General features: G+C 41.4%; 1 protein-coding gene across 1 annotated transcript in view; it reads left to right on the top strand.

The window, feature by feature from the left end:
* RP1 (RP1 axonemal microtubule associated) overlaps positions 1–23,325 on the top strand; it is a 235,699-nt gene that overhangs the window by 102,992 nt on the left and 109,382 nt on the right. Inside the window, exons 8-12 of the mRNA XM_032469958.1 lie at positions 13,750–13,913; positions 17,146–17,232; positions 19,773–19,905; positions 21,619–21,770; positions 22,346–22,424. Coding sequence (XP_032325849.1) covers positions 13,750–13,913; positions 17,146–17,232; positions 19,773–19,905; positions 21,619–21,770; positions 22,346–22,424 — 615 coding nt within the window. The remainder of the gene's footprint in view (positions 1–13,749; positions 13,914–17,145; positions 17,233–19,772; positions 19,906–21,618; positions 21,771–22,345; positions 22,425–23,325) is intronic.

Genomic DNA, 23,325 nt, shown 5'->3' with positions numbered 1-23,325 from the left:
TTTTGCTATGATTCTAAGCAAAATACTGAAAAGGAGCTCAGTGAAGGAGAAACTAAAATGAGAGTAAAAGAGATGGTGAAAAGCATGGAAATGGAAAGTTTTGCAGAGTCTCCTCTTAATTTTAAAAATGGCTTCAAAAGTCCAGTGACTTCTGATTGGTCAGATTATAGGCAAGACAGTGAGACTGAACGGTCATATAAAACATCCAGTGATGGCCCCAGTGACAGTGGTGAGGAGATTGCCCCAGAGAAAGAATATAATAAGGGATTTGTTAAGCGGACAATAGAAAAACTTTATGGTAAAGCAGAGATTATGAAGCCATCTTTTTTTCCTGGGTCTCCACACACAGCTCAGGTGTGTCCTTACAATTCTGTGGAATTTCAGTGTGCTGGGAAAGTAGGTCTTCGTGATTCTGAAGGTTGGTCATTTGCCTCTTCTGAACAGGTATCTAGTAATTCATCTGTGTTGCAGAAATTTCAGGAGGAAAGGCAAGATAAATGTGATTTTAATGACATGAGGGCCAATTATCATGAGGAAGACGTTGTGAAACATGGTACAGAACAAAATGATCATGACAGAACCTTCAGGCACAGAGACGAGGGAGTACTGATTGACAAAGGCAGGTGGCTCCTGAAAGAAAATCACTTGCTAAGAATATCATCTCTTGAAAATTCTGGCATATGTGGCAATGCAGACACCACATCAGTGGATACTCTGCTTGATAATAATAGCAGTGAGGTACTGTATTCACATTTTGGAAATTTGGCCCCAGGCCCAGACATGGTTGAACTGTCCTCTTCAGAATTGGAGGAATTGACTCAGCCTCCTGAGCTGAGGTGCAGTTACTTTAACATGCCTCATTGTAGCGACTCTGAGCCTTTTCCTGAGGACTTGCTAGATGTTCAAGATAAAACTTGTGCTAAGGAGAGAATACCGAATCACCATGCAGAGGAGAAGGGTAATCACAGGTCAGAAAGAGTAGGCACAGCTGCCACTCATGTCTTTACATCAGCTGGTAACAAAGTCCACCCTGTCTCTGATGGTGCTGTTAAAAACCAGCCATTGCCTGGTAATAGTGTAATCCAGGGGGCACTTCAAGAAGGTGACTCTTTGGACAGACTCTATACTATTTGTGGTCAACACTGCCCGATACTAACTGTTACTATCCAGCCTGTAAATGAGGAACACCGAGGATTTGCATATTGCAAAGATTCTGATATTGAAAATTCCCTGAGTCTCCAATTATGGATGAAAATACACCCATATTTACTGCAGTCAAACAAAAACATGTTCAGAGATGAGAACAGTAAAGCAAGTGGTAGGAGAGCATTTACTGATGATGCCATTGGCAGTACATTGGATTGGCTTTATTTCAGTAACACATTTGGCTTGATGGATAAAAGAAGAAAATTAAAGAGAATTAACTTCTTGGACTTAGAGGAAGAAAATAATTTAAATAAATTTCAACCACATTTAAAGAATTTCTTGCACACATTGTTAGTTGTGGGTGTTGTGAATTCAAATACACAAGATCCCAGCAATCAGACAAATGAAATTTTTGAAGTAGTTGATGAGAATAACAACTTATTAAATAACAGATACCAGAGCTCAAGAACAAATCTCAACCAAGTAGTAAGAGAAAATAACTATCATTTCTCCTTTGAAACGCTTGGCCAAGCCTTCCTATTTTGCCAAGTTGAGACATCCTTAGATATTAGCAATAGAAATAGGTTAGAAATATTTTATATTTTTGAAGATGAAAATCTTATTATTTGGGAGGAGGAAAACCATTAAATTGGACTGATCTTGAAAGCTGTGATGAACAAGAAGATTTAGAATTTCAGTATCAACACAGCCTTTCTTCATTAGTGTGTTTTTTACTTATAGAAAGATGAGGCACATGGGATGGATGTGGATTAGATAAACCTCTGAGAATTAACCACTTCTTCGAAGGAGTGCACCCTGGAAATCCTGCCATTGGATACTCCGATTTGACTCTCATCATTCCTGTGTTCTGCATTTTTCCGACAATCACAGACTCAGTTTCTGTTCTGCTATTTCCGAGGCTCCTCGTGTTTTTTCCTTGAACATGTGTAATTTCCTGTTTCTGTTATTTTCCCCCTAGGACATCATAGATGCCCCGAAAGACAGGAATTACATCTTTTTTCCCCTCTTTTTTAATGTTGTCAGCTTAGTGCAAAGTATGTATTGAATATACGTATTGGTGAATTAGTGGAATAGACATAGCCTCAAATTCCTTCACTTACTAATTTTAACTGCTGACTTGATAAAAGTATGATGGTAAGGTCTCCACAACGACCTCAGGTTTTTTAGGCCGAACGTGTTGAGTCTAGTTTTCTCAGAACATCCGTCTAATGAGCTCGCAAGCATTTCCGTGGGACAGGACTCTCCATTTTTCCTCTGACTGGATAAAAGGGATGTTCTACTACTAAGCTGGCTCTCCAGGACTTTGCCTAGAAATTAGAATCTTTTAAAAACATTAGTGAAATGTCAAGAAATTCAGATAGGTCAGAAACAAATGGCGAAGTTTAAGGCCTGCTCTGTGAAGAAAAATGAAAGGAACTGGATGATTTAACTTGGGAAGGAAAAGAGAAAAGTGACCTTGAAATTCTCAAAATTGAAAAAGAACTACTGTGAAGAGGAATTTGACAGATGTCTGTGTCCACCTGCATTAATAAAAATTTTAGATGTGAATAAAAACATGTTGCTTAGACAGATAAATAAATCTGATTAGACTATGAAGCGTAGATTGTCTCTTTTGAATACTTGTGGTAGTTTGCTTGGGACTTAGCCAGGGAATCTTTTAAGATTCCTTGTTCTTCATGACTATGTGATAGTATAGAAACAAGTCTTATAAAATGTTGAAGTCAGTGTCTTATCTGGAACTGACTCAAAGTAGAAAAATTAGTATTTGGAGCAACACATGGAGGTGCTAAAATAGCATAAATTTGGCATTGGGGAACTAAAAGTAATTACTTACATAAAGAATGCCTTTGGTTTCAATTCAGCATGAGTCATAAGTCCATAAAAAATTATGAGTTACTATTTATTTAACCAGATGAAGGCGACTTCTACATGGAGATGATTTTTTCCTTCAGTAAGTGATGCACTCTTCTGATTGAAATATGGAAGGTGTAATGTTCTGTAACCATCTGTGAGCAGTGAGAAATTTTGGTGAAATAAAAGGGCTGAAATTGTGGAGAAATACATGCACTTAGCTTTACTGCACTTTGCAGATACTGTTTTTTTGTTTTTGTTTTTTTTTTTACGAATTGAAGGTTTGTGGCGACCTTACGTTGCCCAGGCCCGTCAGCCACATCCCACCTCATTTGCTCACTTTGTGTCTGTCGTGTTCAGGTAATCCTCGCAATGTTTCAGACTTCTTCGTTATTAGTGTTATGGTAATTGTGATCAGTGATCTTTGATGTTATTATTGCAATTGTTTTTTGTTTTGTATTTAAAAATTATGGCGTGCACGATATTTTTTAAAGACATCATGCTATTACATACTTAATAGGCTACAGTGTGAATATAACTTAGGGGCACAGGGAAGGCCCTGAGTTAACATGACTCGCTTTATTGTGATACTTGTTTTATTGCAGTGGTCTAAAATTGAACCTGCAGTATCTCCCAGGTATGCCTGTAATACAAAGGGGAGAAGAATTAACATTAATGTTGTGCCTACTGTATACCAGGGACTGCGGTAATCTTACGGCTTTTTATATGTAATCCTTCCTCATGACACAGTTTAGCTTTGTTGTTTCCTTTTTATGGGTGAGAGAACCTAGCAGCAGGGGGGTAAAGTATTTCCATCAGTGGTGACAGTAGGTATCATGTCGAGATTTCAACCCAGTTCTTTGTGCTTGAAAGTCAGTGCTCTTTTTATTCTTTTCACGTGAGGAAGAAAGTAAAATGATTTAAAAATTATTAGCATTCTCCCCAGAGCAGAGAGACAAGGGAATTATTTTTCTTTTTAATTTGGAAGGAGTGGTATTTAGATGTACCAAGGAGACTGAGCAAATCACTCATAGCAACCAGGAGTTCTTAGAAGAATGTGGCGTGCAGCGGCATGTGGATATGTAATGCTGCACCAGGCAGTGCCCTGGGCGGCCCAGATGAAACTGGGAGGGACGTACGTGAATGAGTAATGCCTGACTGCGCCGTGTACTTACTTCAGGTGAACACGTTCAGAGGTGGGGACCACAGCTTACCCATGTCTGCTCCCCAGATCCAGCACGTCACCGGGGGACACGGTAAATGCGTGTCGGGTAGATGAGACGTGCTTGTGAGTGCTCGCTCTTTACCTCTTTCTAACTTTGACTCCATACATGAAGAAAGACACGCAGAGATGCTGAGGGATAGAACTAATAAGTTCCTTGTATTTTATGAAGCAGTATTTCAATCGTCCTTTAAAATGTCTATGCAAATGACTTTTTAAAAAAAAAAAACTCAAAGGCCGTTTTTATTTTCACAAGGCTTAGATTTAAACAAATCCTGAAACACTGAGATTTAGGAGACTAAATGTAACATTAGGGAAATTGAAGAACCCTGCCCCGCCCTGGCTTTTTCCCTAGGGGTGAAGTGCTTAGGGCGGAGGGCGGCACCCCCCACACCCCGCGATGCTCAGGGGAACACGCGGGGCGGGAGGTGCGGTTACCGCTCGTGTCCACCAGGTGGCGGCGGCGCCCCGCGCTGGCAGAGGCCGCGCGCTCGGGGGCGAGGCTGGCCCGGCGCGGGGCGTGCGACCAGCCCGGGGCCGGTCCCGGGCCCGTCTGCCTCTGCGTGCAGCGAGCCAGGGCCCAGTTGCGCAGGCCCCGCCCCGGCCCCGCGGCCCAGTCTTCAGTCCGGAGGGGTAGCAGCGTTCAGGGCGAAGGAAATACGCGGTTAGGAGCTCAAGTTCACAAGCCGAGGGGAAGTGAATTAAATGCCCGCGATGGAGAACCGGCCATGGGTCCGAGGGGGGGTCGCGGGGGGCGGGGGGCGCCGTGTTCTCCCGGAGCCGTCGGGCGGCTCCCCTGGGGCCCCGTACGGAGGCAGAGCAGGCTGCGGGGCGCGGTCCCCGCGGCGGCGCCCTGGTCCCGCCTGTGCGGCAGGCGGGCGCCTTCGGGCCTTCGAGGGGCCGCGTGGGGGCGCGCGGGCCCAGGGCGGGTGAATTTTTTAACCCATTAGTGCTAATTCCCTTCATGTGCTTTAACCAAGGTGGTGTTTTCCTAATGAAGACGTATTTAGCGCCATGGATGCTAAGCTATGTAAAAGAAATGTGGTAATTCCACCATTTATTCATGGGACTCTTGATAAAGGTGAAGGTGACTAACCTTGAGTCCTGCTTGGCGCCAAATCGTGGGTGAGATAGCATGTAGTTTTAGCAGCGGGAGACTGAGGTTCTTTCGTGGAAGTATTTAAAGTAACACGTACACACACACGCACGCACAACAGTGGGGAAAAGGATGCTGAAGTGAACATGGGTCTGTCCAGGACATTAATTACATTCCATTGGACACAACTAATTTATATGTCTGTGAACGTGAAAAATCTGTGTTATCATTAGGTTTGTTTTTTGTTTGCTTTACAATTCACAGAATTTTAAGATCGCTCAACGATAACGAAAAGCAGGGTAGCGCTCCAGACTGCTTCAGGAGGGAGTCAGTAATTTTTTGGGTCCATTTCAAGATGTTTCACAATTTTTCCAGACAAAGGCTTTGTTTTCCAATGACCTAAATGCTAAGTTATTAAGCAAATATTCATAAATAGGAAACAGTGTATCACTGAAAAAGTTTTTTAAAATTAAACAACACAACAGACCATCAAAGAGGGTTAAAAGTCTTAGTGTATGTGATGGTTTAAGGCAAATCTGTCCATCCTGTGGCTGGGCCTGTAGTTCCGGGTCAGCAGTAATCAGCACAGATTTTAAACGTAATGAATACAGTGACTGCTTTTAATAATCTGAATTCTTCCTAAATGATATGCACGTCAGCCTATCCTCTATACACACGCATTTTCAATACTTTACCGATTTTTACTTTCTGGTTCATGGACAGAGATGATCATAACAATAACAGCAACAACAAAAACAACAAAGGTTAACAGAGTAAAAATTATTTACCTGTCTTTCCTCTTGCGAGTAAGTCTTATCTTTCGTTTTTCTTTTTCTCCCCAACTTATTGAGATATAAATGATATATAACACTGTGTAAGTTCATGGAAGGGTGACTATTTGGACACAGCCATGTATCTTTTACTACAAAATGAGTCACCGAAATAATGAAACAGCCACAATGAAATGCTACACAACATAACAATTTTGAAAGAATGACTAAAGTGGCTGAATGTCCCATTTTAAAGATACATGTGTGTAATATAGCCCAATAACAAGATTTTATTTTATTTTATTTTAGGAGTTTTATAGTTTTAGTTCTTACCTTTGGTCTATTTGACCCATTTAAACCTATTTTTTGTATATAGTGGTAGGTAAGGGCCAAGTTTCATTTGATTTCATACAGATATCCAATTATTCCATCACCCTTTGTTGAGAAGACTGTCCTTTTCCCATTGAAATACTTTGAATTGAATAGACAACTCTTGTTGACAATCACTCAACCATACATGTGGGGGAGTATTTCTGCACTCTGTTTTATTTCATTGATCTCTGTGACTACTTGTATGCCAAAACACGTTGTCTTCATTACTGTAGCTTCATAATAAGCCTTGAAACAGTGCAAAATTTTCCAACTTTGTTCTCTTTCAAAATTGCTCTGGTTAGTCTGAGTTCTTTGTTTCCCTCTTCTTCAAACTCTGCTCGACCAGCTGGAGACCAAAGCCCTGAGTACATAGTGTGGAATTTTCCGCCACTGCCGAGTACACAGCTGGGGAAGTAGCCTTGGGCCTCACGTTCCCGGCAGTACGTGGAAAACATGAAAAGACGCAGGAGTCAGGTCTGCGCAGTGCACAGAGGCCGTGTCAGAGGATGCTGCAGAGTGACACAAGGGGACCCTGCCCGTCTGCGCGGCAGTCCCTCTCTGTCTTGGACTCTCACGTTGGCATTTTGCTACTTTAGGGGACAGAGTGAAAAGAAAGGCTTTCCTGGCACGAGTAGAGAAACTGTTCTCTTCCAATAGTTCTGCTCCTCCTTCTGCTCAGAGGCTCCTTGTTTCACGGCGCCTTCAATCGTCTTCAGACAGTGGAGGCTGGGACACGGCCCTCTGCTCGTTGCCTTGCTGGGAACACATTTTCCAGTGGCTTAATCCCAAGCCCTTGTGGTTTCTATGTGGCCAACACCCACGAGCATACATGTCCTGTGGATACCGCCATCATGCAGCGGCCGCGCTGTCCTGGAGCTGTCCCTCTCTTGCTGTCCTCATCGTGGTGGGGGCCCAATTGCAGTCACTCAGTATGGGGACAGTGACAGGCACTAATGCTCTGATTTTCTACTTCAGGGGATTAATTCTCATTTATGTAGACGTTTTATTCTTTGAAATTTATGAAGTTGATAGTATTTATTTGTAATGCTTAAGTGACTTATAAGCCTAATTTATTCCTCAACCGTTTTTTTTTTTTTTCATTATTGCCTTCTATTAATGAGAGAAATTGAGTGCTAAGGAATAATACCTTGTTGGGTAGGGTAGAGTGTCGCAGAGCCGCGGAACACTGTAACACTGAAGCTTCTTGCCCTCCAGGGGCCAGCGTTCCTCCTTCGGGAGTGATGCTGCCCCTGCTGGGACTGCATGGTCGGCTCCGTAGAAAAGAGGTTAATTCTACGTGATGACACCGATAATAGTAACTTCCCCGTATGAAGTGACTTATGTACCAAACGCTGTGCCATGTGCTTACCCAGTTTTACCTTGTGTCGCTCTCTTAAAAACCATGAGTGTGTAATGTCCATTTTCCGAATGAAGAAACTGCAGTGGAGAGGTTGTTACCTGATCTAAAACTTCGTTTCAAAGTGCAGATGTCCGGGTGGTTTTGCGTGGCCCTCAAAGATCTTCTCTTTCTGCTGCTCTCGACTCCTTGCAATGACACTGTTCAAGTTAATTGGAAAGTCATGTCGTTCTGTGGCCAGAGGTTCACGGTTTATTGCGGGGCTTCAAGTCCCACACATTGACTTCTAGGAATGCTTCTGTTCTTCCTGTTTGGCATTGCTGGTAGGTCATCAAATATATATATATATTTAAATTGAATAGACAAGACTTTTGTTGAAAAAGTATATATGTACTTTTGGTCTGTGACTTGTTTGTAGTTTACTGGGAGGAACAGTTGGCAAGTGATTGTAAAGACCCTGAAAACGTAAAGCATAAATCTAGAGAGGATTTGTAGAGTCACAGGCTGAAAACATGTTGTTTTGGAAGAATCCAGACACACGTTTCCTTCGTCCTGATGCTCCTGAAGCACTCCTCCTCTGTGCTGCACAGTCTGCTCATCACTACACTTACATCCGTTTTCCCTTTTACATATTTTCCTAATTAAGGAGGTGAGAGTCATATGGCACATGATAAAAATCAAATAGAATAGACCAAAATAAAATGCAGAGTTAGCCTTTCCCCAGCTCCAGCTTCTGAACTCTGCTCAAAGGCAGTTTCAGATTTTCCCCTTACATTTTAAATGCGTTTGTCAGCCTGTGTAAATGGATCTAGGTACATCCTTTTTATTTACAAACTTGGGTAGAGAATATAGTATTCAAACTGTGCCTTATTTTGCTTTAGTCATTCTTTCAAAATTGTTATGTTGTGTAGCATTTCATTGTGGCTGTTTCATTATTTCGGTGACTCATTTTGTAGTAAAAGACACACGGCTGTGTCCAAATAGTCACCCTTCCAAGGAGTCTTTGGAAGAACGTCCCCAGTGCACAGAGTTCGGCCTCTTTGTGAGTGTATTTGTGCAGTGAGTTACAGCAGTGAGACCGTTAGGTCAAACTGTATGTGCATTGTCAGTTTTCATAGATTTGCCAAATTGCCCTTCAAAAAGGGTACAGGGAGACTACACCGATGCCAGACGGGGTGAGAAGGCCCCTCTCACGGTGCTCGGTATTCTGAAATGAGAGGCTTTGCCCACCTGGCATGTGAGCGGCGGTCTGGTTTGATTTGCCTGCACGTAGTTGGCATGTTTTCTGTTTCTCTGCTACTTGTGCGTGTTTTAATGAATTGCTTTCATATTTTGCCCACTTTTCTATTGTGGAATCCATGTTTAGTTTTGTTTTATTAATTGTGTGAGCTGTTTGCAAATGAAAGAAATTAGCCCTTTTTCATTTGTATGGCAGATCCCCCCCCTCAACTTGACCATTTTAGTTAAGGCTTTTACAAGTTTTTTTTTTTATTTAATGTTTTAAACAATCAATTGTATTGAGGTATAATTTACAGAAATAAATGCACATATTTTAGGTCTATGCTGTTGACAGTTGGGTTCACCTGTGTAACTACCAGTTCAATCAAGACAGAAGAATTCTGTCATCCCAAAGAGTTTCTTCACACGTTTTTGCAGAAACTTTCACCATCCCTGCCCCTAGGAAAGAACTTACTTGTTTTATGTGACTACAAATAAATCCACCTTTCCTGGAGCTCCTTGTGTGGGGTCATAAAGCATATGCTCTTTTGTGACTAGGATTTTGATCAGCATAAAGCTTGATATTCATCCAGATTTTCCTGTGTACCAGTAGTCAGTCGTTTATCCTTTTAAGTGCTGAGTTGTATTAATTTATGTAACACAATTTTCTTATATAGTCACTTGTTGAATTACTGTCCAAGGACCGCTGTAACAAATTAACATCATCAGGGTGGCTTGAAAAAAATAAGAATTTATTCTCTCATAGTTCTGAATGCTAGAAGTCTGAGTTCTTTGACTTGCCGCTGGGTATTTCCAGTCTCTGCCTGGAATTCCCCCTCCTTCCACCTCTGTGTCTTTTGTCTTTTTAAAAGACCTAGTCATCATTGACTAATCCCGCCCTAGTCAAGTGTGACTTCACCTTAACTAATTATGTCTGCAATGATCCTATTTCCAAATAAGGTCACATTCACAGGGAGCAGGAATAAGGACTTGAACATCTTTTGGGGGACACAGCTTAACCCACAAGAGTTCTCCTTTTGGCCCTGGAAAATTCATGCCCTTCTCCTATGCGAAGTATGCTTACCACATCCCAGCATGCCCCAAAGTCTGAATCATTCCAGCATCAACTTTAAGCCCAAAATATCACTTAAATATAATCCTCTCAAAAAATTTGGACTCCCGTCTTTGAAGATATCACCTAAATCAGGTATGGGTGAGACACTGGGTACAATCCATCCTGGGCCCAAATTCCTCAGCACCCACAGACCCGTGGAACCAGAAGACAAGTTGTCTGCCTCCCAGATACAACGGTGGAACGTGCGTGGACTAGACACTCTCATTCCAGGAGGGAGAAGTTAGAAGGGAAAGGGGGTCACATGTGCCAAGCAAGTCTGAAACCCAGCTTGGCAAATTCCATCAGATTTAAGGGCCCAGAGAGTAATTCTCTATGGTTTAGTTGCTTTGCTCTCTGGGCCCTGCTGGGGCAACACCCCACTCCTCACGGCTCCCCAGGGCGGCAGCCCTGCCCTCTCAGCCCACCAGGGCAGCGGCACCACCGTCTTGGCCCAAAGAGTCATGCTTCCTTCATTTCGTCCCGTCTTTGTCCTTTCCATCTGCTAGAATAAAAATTTTTGAGAACCTTGTTGGTCTTCTGTGGATGCTGTGGGGCCCACGTCACTAGACACAAACGTCCCCACACATCCTTCCTGGGTAACTCCATCTTCACTCCCGGCTTCTGCCTGGATCCTTAAACCACATGCCTAATCTCTTGAGCAAATAGTTTTCTTGTCCTTGGCTCTGCTTCCAGAACAAGATATGTGGACAGATCGAGAATTTTCCAAATCAGCAAGGGCTGGTTCCTTTTTGCTTAGCAGTTCCTTCCTCTGTTTCTCTCTTTCCTCTTAAATTTCACCATAAGCAGCAAGGAGAGAGCAGGGCACACCTGCCACACTTTGACTGGAAAGCTCCTCAGGTAGACGTCTAAGTTCATCGCTTGTAAGTTCTGTTTCCACCACTGAGTAACAGAGCACAACTCTGCCAAGTTCTCTGCCAGCTGTAACGAGAACTGCCTTTACTCCACTTTCCGGTAAGACTGTTTCTCATTTTCATCCTTTCCAGTAATGAGTTTCTACCATGAATGGGTATTTAATTTTTTCAAGTGTTTTTTTTTTTTTTTTTTCCGGATACCTACTGAAGCGATCAGACACAGGTCCTTCTGTTCTGCTCATGTGGTGACTTGCATTGATCTCTAAGTGTTGACAAGCCGTGCACTCCTGGGATAAACCCAAAGGTTGCGGTTGACTCGATTTCCTCGTATTTTGTTGAGAAGATTTCCACTTCTCATGTTCATGAGGGTTCTTGCTCTGTAGTTTTCTTGTTATGCCTTCGTCTGAATTTGGTATCAGAGTGATGCTCGTCTCACACGAGGGGCTGGGAAGTATTCCAAAGGGTTTGTGTCGGATTGGCATCCTTTGTTTCTTAAAGGTTTGGAAGAAAATTCACCATCTGGGCCTGTAGTTATTTGTAAAAAAGATTTAACTATCAATTAATTATTATTTCTTAGAAGATAAAGGGCTATTCACAATTTCTAGTTGTTTTGTGTCTGTTTTGATAATTTGAGTATTTCATCAAGCCGTTGGTTCACTCCCTGCGTCCTGTTCTCCTCCAGTCCAGGTACTCACCCCTTCAGCCCACCTTTCAAATTAGGCCCAATAGGGTATGGATATTAGGAAGGGTTTAGAATCTTAAGTACCCATCTTCTGTCTCCTACGCGGTGCCGAGCAGGCTGGGTGGGGGGTGCCCTGTAAACCCCTGACGTCTCTGTCTCACTCTTCTCTTGGCTTCTGCTTTACAAAGATTATGGCACAAGGTTTTGTGCCTTCTTCATTTAATTTCTGTTGGGGTTTTTTGGTCAGTTCTTTTTTTAAAATTAACTTAAAAATTTTTTTTATTTTGTTAACTTTTCTGTGACCTGGACTCACTTTACCAAAATTTTACATTAAGACTGTTCTGATTTTTCTTCCCTCTTGGTCTGTTGGCCTTACCACCTCGTGGAGAACAGGCGAGTGGAGGACAGAGACATCATTTTGTGTCTTCCGTGTACTCCTTCCACGACCCGGGACACCCAGTAGTGACTCAGTGACTTGTTGGCTATTGATTGATTGAAGTTACGAAGTAAAAGATGAGTCTTGCTTCACGATCTTTAGATTCTTCTCCAGTTTTTACAACACTCCCTTCCAAGGTTAAGGTTTTAATGACCTAAAGAGGTGCCAAAACCTATGGTAAACAGACGTCATATTTCATTATTTTCATTTTTATTTCTATTCCTATACTTCTCATCCTTTTCCATGTTAGTTGTTGGAAAATGCAATTTCTTTCCCTATTGATTTGGTCCTTGTACATTTAGCAAGTATTGATTCTCCCCTGCACTCTTTGCTGCATTTCTAAGAAAGCAAAAGCTGAAGAGCTTTATTTCATTTTATTCAAACAAACATGCTAGTCTACAGAAAGCAGCTGGGGCTTTCCCAGCTCTGTAGTTCATAATTGCAATTTAGCCGCTTCTGCTGTCATCAAAGATAGCTTATCCATCTCTTTCAGTTTTTTAAGATGATGTTTTTATTTACTGATTGTCTACCAAAATGATTTGGTAGCCGAATATGGCTTTTTACTGTGTAGAATTCCCTGTTTCAAAGTAGATTAAAAAAAAAGGACATTCATTTAGCATCTATTTATTGTACCATGTAAGTAAAATTTAAATCTAGAATCTGATTATGATCTGAATGGTCAAGATGGGAAATACACCTCAGTTCAGGAATGGGAGAGAGGAAGGCACAGTCTGCAGAGTGGAGTGTCACTTAGGCCCGCGGCTCTGGGTTCTGCTGCCTCGCCCTCTTTCTTCTTTAGTATAATCTTGAGTGTGTTCCCCTAATTTCGTATTACTTTACTTTCTTATTGGTCAACTCTTGATATTTACTGCAAAGAAACCTGGCAAAATTAAATTGAAATCCTTGGAAGCAATATCACCCCCCATCAGTATGTTACGATGTTTCGTTCATCTCCGTTGTATTCACCAGGAAGCATACATTTTCCAGCACTATTTTCATTTGTTGCTGGGTGATACAGAATTTACTTAATTAACTTTTGTTGGACTCAGTTCCACACATCTATTTTTGTGGAAAAACCATTATTTTAAAATCTACTAATTAGGAATACTTAAAAAGTGAAAAATTGTACCAGATGACTTCTGAAATTTCTCGTAACTTGTCTGATTCCAATCTTAATGTTTATATAAATTATTACATAATTTTTAATTTTGGAAAATAAACATCTAAACTCAAAAATCTTAAAAGGAATAATTCTGAATGCACATATTATATGTCAGAGCTAGAATATTTGAGACGTTTTGTCCAAATGCTGGAACTTGAGAGAAGTTACATAGTGACTCTCTTGGGGTCTAGGCATGACCAACTATGCCAGGGTAATGGTAGAGTAAAGATCTTCTAGGAAATCCCCTCACAGCGCCGTTGTAGGACATAATGGTTTTATTGTTTTAAAGACCAAGTCTAAAACCCTCTGCTGCAGCGCGTTTCCGGGGGAGATGGGAGGAGCGAGCTTGTCCACCTGGAATTCTCCTCGCTCTTCCGTCTTCCATTGTCATCAGTGGCTGTAATGCTCCGTGCTATCTGTGCTTCTATAGGTGGCAACTGGAAGGTTTCCATCGTCACCAGTGACTTGCCAGATGCAGGGACCAGCTCACAGATTTATATTATACTATATGGACGGCACAGGAGTTCAGCCCCCATATACCTTTGTGGAGCACATGGAACTCGATTTCAGGACGGCCACAAAGACGTATTTACCGTGAGTACTAAAACTGAGTAAAGCCTGATGATGTAAGTGATGCAGCTAGTGGGTGCTCTGGAATGGGTGCAGTCTGCTGAATGGGATGCTTCCTGTGGTAACAACACGTGTCTTGTAGAAGATCTGGTAGAAGGTAATTCATGGCAGTTTTTGCTCCAGCAGATTAAACACAAGTCAGACTGCACACGGTAAGAGACAACAGCTGGAGAGAAATGGCGGGTGACCAGCACCTGCTGTTTCTAGACGTGTGGCTGTCGGGGACAAGGGCCATACCTTTCTGTCTGGGGCCCTTACAGATAAGCCTCAAAGTCACGGTCAAAATGGGAAAAATAAGTGATCAAATAAAGGTGGGCGAAGATGCTGTCAAGTTACTAGGTCATGGCCAGACACCTTGGGATCAAGGTCTAGGGAGAAACAGAGGCAGTAAAGATGAGGCAGGGAGCCCGGGGCCAGGCTGGTAAGCTAGAGAGAGAAAGGCAGCAGTGGAAGGCAGGCCTGAAATGAGGCCAGCGCCTGGGGCCTCGCGGCTTAGTGCTGTCTGCTCAACAGATGGCTGGCCGGCTGGAGGGCTGTTCTCAGCTGGGTAGAGACGGAGAACAAGATCATAACCAGAAGACAGCGTCCTGAAGTATCCTGACTCTTCACAGGACACCCACCTGTGGGTGATCCTGGTGTTCGGTTTACCACAGCCTGTGTCCTTAGCCCACATACATTTGGAGCCAAACTAACAGTTTAGTTGGAACTGTCCTTTCCATACTTTCTGTAAGAGTCAGTGTTTAAAGAAGCTCTTTCTTGTGTTGACAGTCACTAAGGTGTAAAAATAAAAGTGAAGACTTGTTATTTTGCATGTGTAAGAAGTGGTTTTAGAGGTGACTGTGTCAAGAGAGCCTGAGCTGTTTTTGTTGTTGTTTTGCTATTTTATTGTTTTGCGTTCACTTTTAAATTAAACATACCTTCACATGGTATAATCATTCTGAATTTTTTGATGCTATTGTAAATAGAATTGTCTTAATTTCTTTTTCATATTGCTCATTACTAATTATAGAAATGCACCAGATTTTTGTATGTTGATCTAGTATCCTGTAACTTTACTGAATTTATTTATTAGCTCTAATAGTTTTTTGTGGAATCTTTAGGATTTTCTATAGATCAGATCATATAGTCTGTGGATAGAGATAGTTTTATTTATTCCTTTCGAATTTGGATTTTTAAAATTTCTTTTTCTTGCCCAATTACCATACCTACAATTTCTAGTACAGTGTTGACTAGAAGTCATGAAACCTGGCACCCTTGTATTGTTCCTGATTTAGGAGGAAATATTCAGTATTTCACCATGAAGTACGATATTCTTTGTTGGTTTTTCATAGATGCCCTTTATCACGTTCCAGAAGTCCCCTTCTATTTCTAGTTCGTTGAGTGTTTTTATCATGAAATTGTGTTGGATTTTGTCAAATGGTTTTGTTTTGTTTTGTTTTTTGCATCAATTGAGATGACTGTTTTTCTCCTCTTCATTCTATTTATGTGATCTGTTACATTGGCATTTGTGTGCTGAATCACTCTTCATTCCTGGGATAAACCCAGGTTGGTCAGGGTGTGTCATCTTTCAGTTATGCGTCTGGATTCAGTTTGCTACTGTTTGTTGAAGATTTTTGCCTCTATGTTTATAAGTGGTTTTTGTCTCTAGTTTTCTTTCCTTGTCTTTGTGCTTTGGTAGCAGGGTAATGCTGACCTTGCAGAATGAATTAAGAAGTGTTCCCACCTCTTCTATTTTTGGAAGATTTTGAGATAAGTTGGTATTAATTTTTCTTTAAATATTTGGTAGGCTTCACCAGTGAAGCCAACTGTACTAGGATTTTTCTTTCTTGGGAAGTTTTTGATTACAGCTTCAGTCTCTTTACTTGTTACAGGTCTATTCAGACTTCCAATTTTTTTTTTGAGTCTGTTTTGATAGTTTGTATGATTCTAAACATTTGTCCATTTCATCTAGGTTGTCTAATTTGCTGTCATATAATTGTTCTTGATATTCTTTTATAATCCTTTTTATTTCTGTAAGGTTAGTAGTTATATCCAGTTATATCCCTATTTTAATTTACAATTTTAGTAATTTGAGTTTCCGTTCTTTTTTTCTTAGGCTAGCTAAATGTTTGTCAATTTTCTTTGCAAAGAACCACCGTTTGGTTTCGTTGGTTCTATTGTTTCTCTGTTCTCTATTTTATCGCCATTCTAATCTGCTATTTCCTTTCTCCTGCTAGCTCTGCATCTAGCTTTCTCCTCTTTGTCCTAGTTCCTTAGGTTCTCGTTACCTAGTTCCTAGGTAACGCTGGGTTCTTTGAGAACCTCCTTCTTCTTCCTCGTCCCACTTTCTCCCTACCCCACCCCCTTCTTCTTCCTTCATTCTCTCACCCACTTCTCCTCACTCTTCTCCTTAGAGACTCTAGCTTTAGTACATCAGAATCTCCAAAGAAGCTTTCTCTCACAGAGGTTTTCTCTTGCCGTCTGACTGATGGAATTCACCTGCAGTGCTCTCCTCCTTTTAAGTACACTCATATTTTACAGAATTACAGCTAAAATTTCCCTTTTGAGCTTTGCTTTCAGTATATCCACTATGTTTTTTTGCATGTATTTTTCATTCATCTCAAGGTGTTTTAAAATTTCTCTTTCAATTTCTTTGACTTATTTGTTGATTAAGAGTATGTAGTTTAATTTACACATATTTGTGGATTTTCCAGTTTTCTTTCTTATATTTATTTCTAGTTTCATTCCATTGTAGCTAGCAGAGATCCTCTATAATTTCAGTCTTACTCAGTTTTCAAAACCTGTTTTGTGACATAACATATAGTCTACTCTGGAAAATGTTCTAAGTGCACTTGAGAAAACTGTGTATTCTGATGCTATTGAATGGAATGTTCTGTAAGTGTCTCAGATCTAGTTGGTGTATAATGTTGTTCAAGTCCTCTATTTACTTATCGATCTTCTGTTTAGTCATTCTATCCATCATTCAAAGTGGGATATGGAGGTCTCCAATGATTATTGTTGACTATTTCTCCATTCAGTTCTGTTCAGTTTTGCTTTGTATATTCTGGAACTTTGTCATAGATGTATATATTTTTATAATTCTAGTATCTTGTTGATGGGTAGATTACTTTATTAATATATTATGTCCTAATATAAGGTTTTAAAAGATGGGCTTTGTGAAACTGCATTGAAAGACGTTCTCTTGGCCCCTTTATAGATCACAGTCGGAGACATTGGAACACTTTTTAAGATTCGTGTTGGTCATACCAACTCTGGCCTCTCCCCTTCCTGGCACTGTAAAGAGGTAAAGACCTATCCACACTCCCCCCTTTGCAAGAGCCTCTGCAAATTCTGTTCAAGAATCAGGGGTGCATTTCACACCTATTGCGAGTTGATGGAGTCAAACCTGCACCTTTTTGGTCAGTGTTTTCCTCAAGACAGCAGTATCATATGCCTGTATTAATAATTTAATCCCTAATTAATTGAGAGAAGCACCTCAACCGAACAATCCTTTTACCTCTTTGCAAGCAAAAGAAGATATTTGGGACTCTGGATAAACTTTCATTGCTTCTTGATATGGTTGCAAGAGTGATGAAAAGGTGACTAGGTGGCTGTTAACTGCTTCAGAAGGGTTGTTAAGATAGACCATTTGCATTGGCGAAGTAAGTATCTGCTAGACTTGAATGCCAACTCTCAAATTTAGTCTACTCGTGCTAAGTGTGATAATGCCCCCTGAGTACTTTTAGGAGCAATAAGAAGCTTAAATTTTCTATTTTGTTCACAATCAAAAATTTTACTTACCACCATGATTGCCAGTAAATGCACGTCTTCAACACTGGAAATCCTGCAGCTCGTCATCCATTTTTGTGTGTGGTGTATTTCCATCTTTCGTCATTTCAGATTTTTAACTAAACAAATTCTCAAAATGCAAAGAACACCTAGTCAAACCCCTGATATTGTTGGCAAACTTGTTCTACAGTTTTATAATATACGAGGAAATTAATGAAAAATTCATAGAAGATGAGTAATCCCCTAAAAACATATTTTTTATTTCAGTAGAGGAAATATGTAGTTGTTAAAAATGCCACATTCTTCATATTAAAGTCACAAAAGATCCTGAATCAGAATGAAAAAATGAAACTCGGTTTATGAAAATACAGACTGCAGAAGTTAGATTTCCAAATTCAAAGTTACTGCTTGGCCTCTTTATGAAATGATTTTCTCTTTGATGCTATGTAGAGCTTTTGAAGTATGGTAACCAAGTTAGTATGTAAGAGACTGTGCATGACAATGACGAAATCTGCTACTTTCCCCTCCTAGCAAGCTAGTTTACGAAAATGACCACAGTCTCACTTGACTAGTAACCAATGAGCAATATTATGATCCTTATGAAGCTGGGGTGCTGAGGGAGTTGTTAAGTGATCTGAAAAGACTGTATGATATTGCAGAGGAAAGACAAAAAACCAGGCTGAAAATTCTTGGTGTCTTTCCTGTCCACGGCAGGTACTCTCTTACTGCCAGGCAGCTTGTTTCTCTGAGGTCTTCCTCATCTGTCTTTCAGTGCCACTGACGATCAGAGATGTTCTTGATGAAAGGTTTTATTCTAAGTATATCACACCCTTATGTAATTTACCCATTTGGCTCGATTAAGATGCTTGATAATGGTTTGAGGATTTTCTGTTGAATTCTTGTAATACAGTTTAGAAGATCTGAAATTCAACAGTTTAAGGACTGCCAACTTGTGCCTCTGACTTGAAGCAAAGGATTTGGATTAAAACACTGCGTCTATTACAGCAGTAATAATACAGCCTTTCCACAGCCCGTAAAATCATCACATTGCTTTGGTGAACTTAATCTTGATTCTCTAGTTAAGGAAGATTACAAAATAAGCCATTTCAAATGGTGATTTATTTTGTGTTTCTCAAGTGGTCTGCCTTGGACTTTAATTAAAAAGTCAAATCAAATACTGGGGGCAGCAGTGGCGGCCTTGCAAACCAGTGGTAATTCTGTGTCCCTCTCAAAAAGCGGGACTGCCCCAGAGGCGCACTTGATGTGAATTTATGAGTGAAGATTTCTGGGCCTTACGAACACCCACAGAGTTAGTAAGGTTAGGGATTGAAAATCTACTTTGATAACAACATGCTTTCCTAAACACGTTACAGTTGAAAAGTCTCTGATGTAAGGCATTTTCAAGACAGTAAGATTAACTTAACAGATAAAATAACACCCCACTGAAGCTTTCAAAAGAATAACAGTACCCTACTCATGAAAGGCTAGATTTTAGAATTGGAAAACATTTCTGTTTTCCGATGACTTTTGGCGTTCATCTGGTCCTACCAGAATTTATTAACATCTTTAACTCCGGGATGAACGGAGTAGACATGGATATAATAGGCACCCAAATAAGTAACTATTGCTTGACTCTCATTCATCCTCAGGTCTAAGCTCATGCTAATATTTTATAAAATTGCCTTAAAATGAAAAATGCATTACTGAGATGTTGGAATAGGGAAGTAATAGGTTTTAAGAATTGTAAACATCTCTTTCTAGGTAGGAAAATATTGATGACACTTAGAAAACTTGGGAGAAAATTGGCATGTGTAACATTTCAACATAGAGAAATAAAAAATAGAAAAGTTTCAAAATAGAGAAAAGAAATGCCATTGTACTTGAGATGGCAGTAAAAGAAGAAGTTAGCACTTTTCTTGTCAAGTATTCAATAACTTCTTTTACAGCAAAAAAGCAAAAAGCTGTTCTTAATTGTCAGGCTTGGACAAAAACTTTTTACTCTTTGATAAAATATTCTTACATTTTTTTTTACAAGTAATATTGTTGCTGTTATAGATAAAATTGTGGAACGTGAATTCTGGAAAACAGTTTTATATGCCTGTTCAACGGTGGATGGCACGAGACCAAGAAGATGGGGAAATCTGTCGAGAATTACCTGTTTTAAACAAAGGGCAGCCCATCCTTCCAGGTAGGGAAGATCCAGCTCCAGGCGGCAAGATTAGGTGTGTTTGCCGGAATGCTGAAGGGCATGTTGGGGGAGTGCAGAAATGAGTGAGTGAAGGAGTAAGGACTGCTGTTCCCTAGCAGTTGTCTCTGCTGGGGTGGGGGTGGGGGGCGGAGGGGGGTGGGGTGGGGGTGGGGCTGGCAGCTGCATCCAAGTGTGCTTTAGTTGCCCCATGCATCTACGCTCAGGAGTATGTTCTTGTCACCCGTTAACTGGGTAGGAAGGTCAGCTGAAATGCCTCTTCATCAAAAAAAGAAAATTAATTCTTAGAAGGCCATGAGAAAATCGAATGGCCAACGAAGTTATTCCTGGGCTCAACGCTGCAAGTCAGCATAAACTTTCCTTCTCGGGCTCACCCTTATGTTTGGAAAATGTATCTATTTGATAAGGAAATGAAAACGGTGCTGCTCAGTGAGTTCTAAACATTTCTAAACATTTGGCCAGAAGCAGAGATGTGTTCAAGGCTTGTGAAATGGGGCTGAGAGGCAGGCTGTGCTCAGAGCTGGACAGTCACTGCTCCCGCCACAGGGACTCGGGGTGACTGTCCACAAGGGCCAGGGCCGCTATGCCTGCTGACTTCTGCTTTGGAGGAGACTAGGAAAAGGGCTCATGGGAACTATTAAATGGGCGATTGATAAAAATGGAGTTTTCTCCAACCAGAATACTTTCTATTAAAAATGTGATACCTCAGTTTTCTAAAGAAACACGTGGTAGTAAATATGTGACGATGCACATGTCCGCACTGGCGTGGGATCGTGTGGGAGGTTTCCGTCTGACAACTTGCGTAACTTCCCAGGGAACGTGAGTCGCTGAAACGTTTGCAGAGGTGGCTGATTCCTTTGTGGTTTTTAAATAAGGTGTAACAGACTCTTTGTTGAGTCTCTGAAGCTAAAATATTTTTGAAAAGATACGAACAGTGCCGTTTGCGGGCGGGCGAAGGCCGGTGCGAGCGCCGTTCTCGCCGCCGTTCCCTCCGGCGGACCCGCCCTCGCCCCCGCGCCCGCTTGCCCGCCGGGTCTTCCTGCCTCCTGCTGGCGCCCGGCTTCTCCCGACAGGGGCGGAACTCTTCTCCCTCGGAGCGTGGGCTCCTGCCTGCTCTTATGCCCAGGGACTGGGGTGTGAGGGAACGGGGAAGTCAAAGGGGGACACCGACCTGGGACACCGGCACCTCCTCTGTGTTAGCGGCCCCCTTTCCTGCCCCGCGAGCGGGGGCCGCAGCGCTTCGCCCGCGCTCCGCGTGCCTGGGCCGCTGCGCCTGCCTGCAGGTTTCGGATGCTCAGAGTCCACGTGGAGATTCCAGGGGATGAAAATGGTAAACTCACTGCCACGTGTCGGTACTTTAAGTTTTGGTCTTATTCCCCAACTCTCCCGCTACTGTTGACTTTCCAGAGTCTTCATGTGGCTGCTCATGCATTCTGTCCAGACATTACAGCCATGTCCAGTGAGGGGGGCTGGGTGCAGCGCGCTGCTCCGTCTTTCCTAGGCCTGGAGCTCGTGATTAGCTGTACGTAATTTTTCTATCATGTGAGCAATGCTTGATATATGAAGCTTATTTTTCTTGGTGTGGAAGAAAATAACTCAGTGGTAGAGTGCATGCTTAGCATGCACAAGGTCCTGGGTTCAATCCCCAATACCTCCATTAAAAAAATTTAAAGCTTGTTTTTCTTTTGTTATCAGTGACGGTGTATGAAGTGCGTGTGGCAACAGGGGCGCTTTGGAATGCTGGAACAGCAGCAAATGTCTACATTTCTGTCTGGGGGGAAGAGGGAGATACAGGATCCAGACAGCTCTTTCGATCGAAGAGCTCCTTCAATTTTTTAAGAGGACAAGTACGTGACCAGAAAGTTCTTTGAATTTTAAACAAATTGTGGTAAAAAAATAAAATTTGCCATCTTAACTACAGCTGATCATTGAACAACCCAGGGGTTAGAATGCTGACCCTCTGCACAGTCAAAATCTGTGTGTGTAACTCATAGTCGGCGCTCCACATCCATGGTTCCCCATCCGAAGGTTTAACCAGCTGTGGGTTGTGTAGTACCGTAGTGTTTACTATTGAAAAAAATCTACATCTGAGTGCACCTACGCAGCCCAAACCCATGTTGTTCAAAGGTCAACTCTATTTTTAAGTGCACAGTTTAATAGTGTTAAGTTATTCACATTGTTGTGCAATGGATTTCAAGAAATTTTTCACCTTGCAAAACTGAAACTTAATACTAATTAAACAATAGTTCCTCATTCCCCCTTCCCCAAGCCCTTAATAATGACCGTTAATGACTTTCTGTCTGTATTTACTGAATGAACCTAATTCCTTTCACAATCTATTTTTGCTGTGTCTTAATTTATACTCTTATTATAAATCAGACTCATAGTCTAGATCTAACTACAGTTTTCTGATTTGCTACAGATTGACACCTTCTCCCTAGAAGCTGTGCACCTGGGGAATTTGTACAAGATTGTCATAGGCCATGATGGGCTCGGACCAGGTAAGAGTCTTCTACAGGTAGGTATTCAAGGTCTGATTCTGCTCTATTCACATGAAACCCTGTACAAATCTAGAAAATAATTGTAGAAAACTTGTAATGAACTGATCTCTAAGTATTGACTATCTGAAATTAAAATATTGTCCAAAATATTCTTTAAATTTTAAGTAGATGTATTACTCTTCACAACTACTTTGGCTTGTCCAAGTGGAGGCTCTACCTAGAAGACTAGAAAGAATGATACATAGAAATTGGGGGAATTTGGGATTTATATGCTGTGGCATGTGGCCATGTTCCAGCACGCTGCTGGTGGACACGGTGGCAGTGTCCACTGACAGTGATAGTCCACGAAGTGGTAGCAGTCATGCCAACAGGGCGTGCTGAGGAGCCTGCCCTGGCAGCCGTGCTGCGCTTCCTGCAGTGTCCTGTCTCAGCCGTGTTTTCTGCTGCCGTTTTGGTCGTGCTTCTTCCTCAGTTTTCCCATCATTTTTGTGAGATGACTCATCTTCATCTTCTGTTGTGTAAGGTCATCGTAAGAGAAACAAAATCTTTTAACAAAAGACAAGTGTACCAAAGTGCCCATACCACGAAGAGGAGTAAAAAAACCCAAAGCATCAAACAAGACAATAAACTCTTTCACTTAAAAATGTGAACGTGTAGCTTTAAAATGTTAAGAACTGAGTTCTCATTGCAATAGACAGTGGACATGTGTTTAAATAATTAGTGAGGGAGGTTAAATAGTTAATCAAAGGAGGTTACATGAAATTGAAAAATATGTACTTATAATCAGTGAAAACAAAAAGAATGATGAATAAGATTGGTAAATTAAGTTAAAATATGGCTAATGTCCTAAGATAGATAAAAACATACTTTTGAGGTTATCTTCTCTCTTGGACAAAGTTCA

Source organism: Camelus ferus, chromosome 29 (assembly GCF_009834535.1).
Source record: "Camelus ferus isolate YT-003-E chromosome 29, BCGSAC_Cfer_1.0, whole genome shotgun sequence".
Classification (NCBI taxonomy): domain Eukaryota; kingdom Metazoa; phylum Chordata; class Mammalia; order Artiodactyla; family Camelidae; genus Camelus; species Camelus ferus.
The sequence above is the reverse complement of the archived record's forward strand: the minus strand, read 5'-3'. Positions and strand labels throughout refer to the sequence as shown.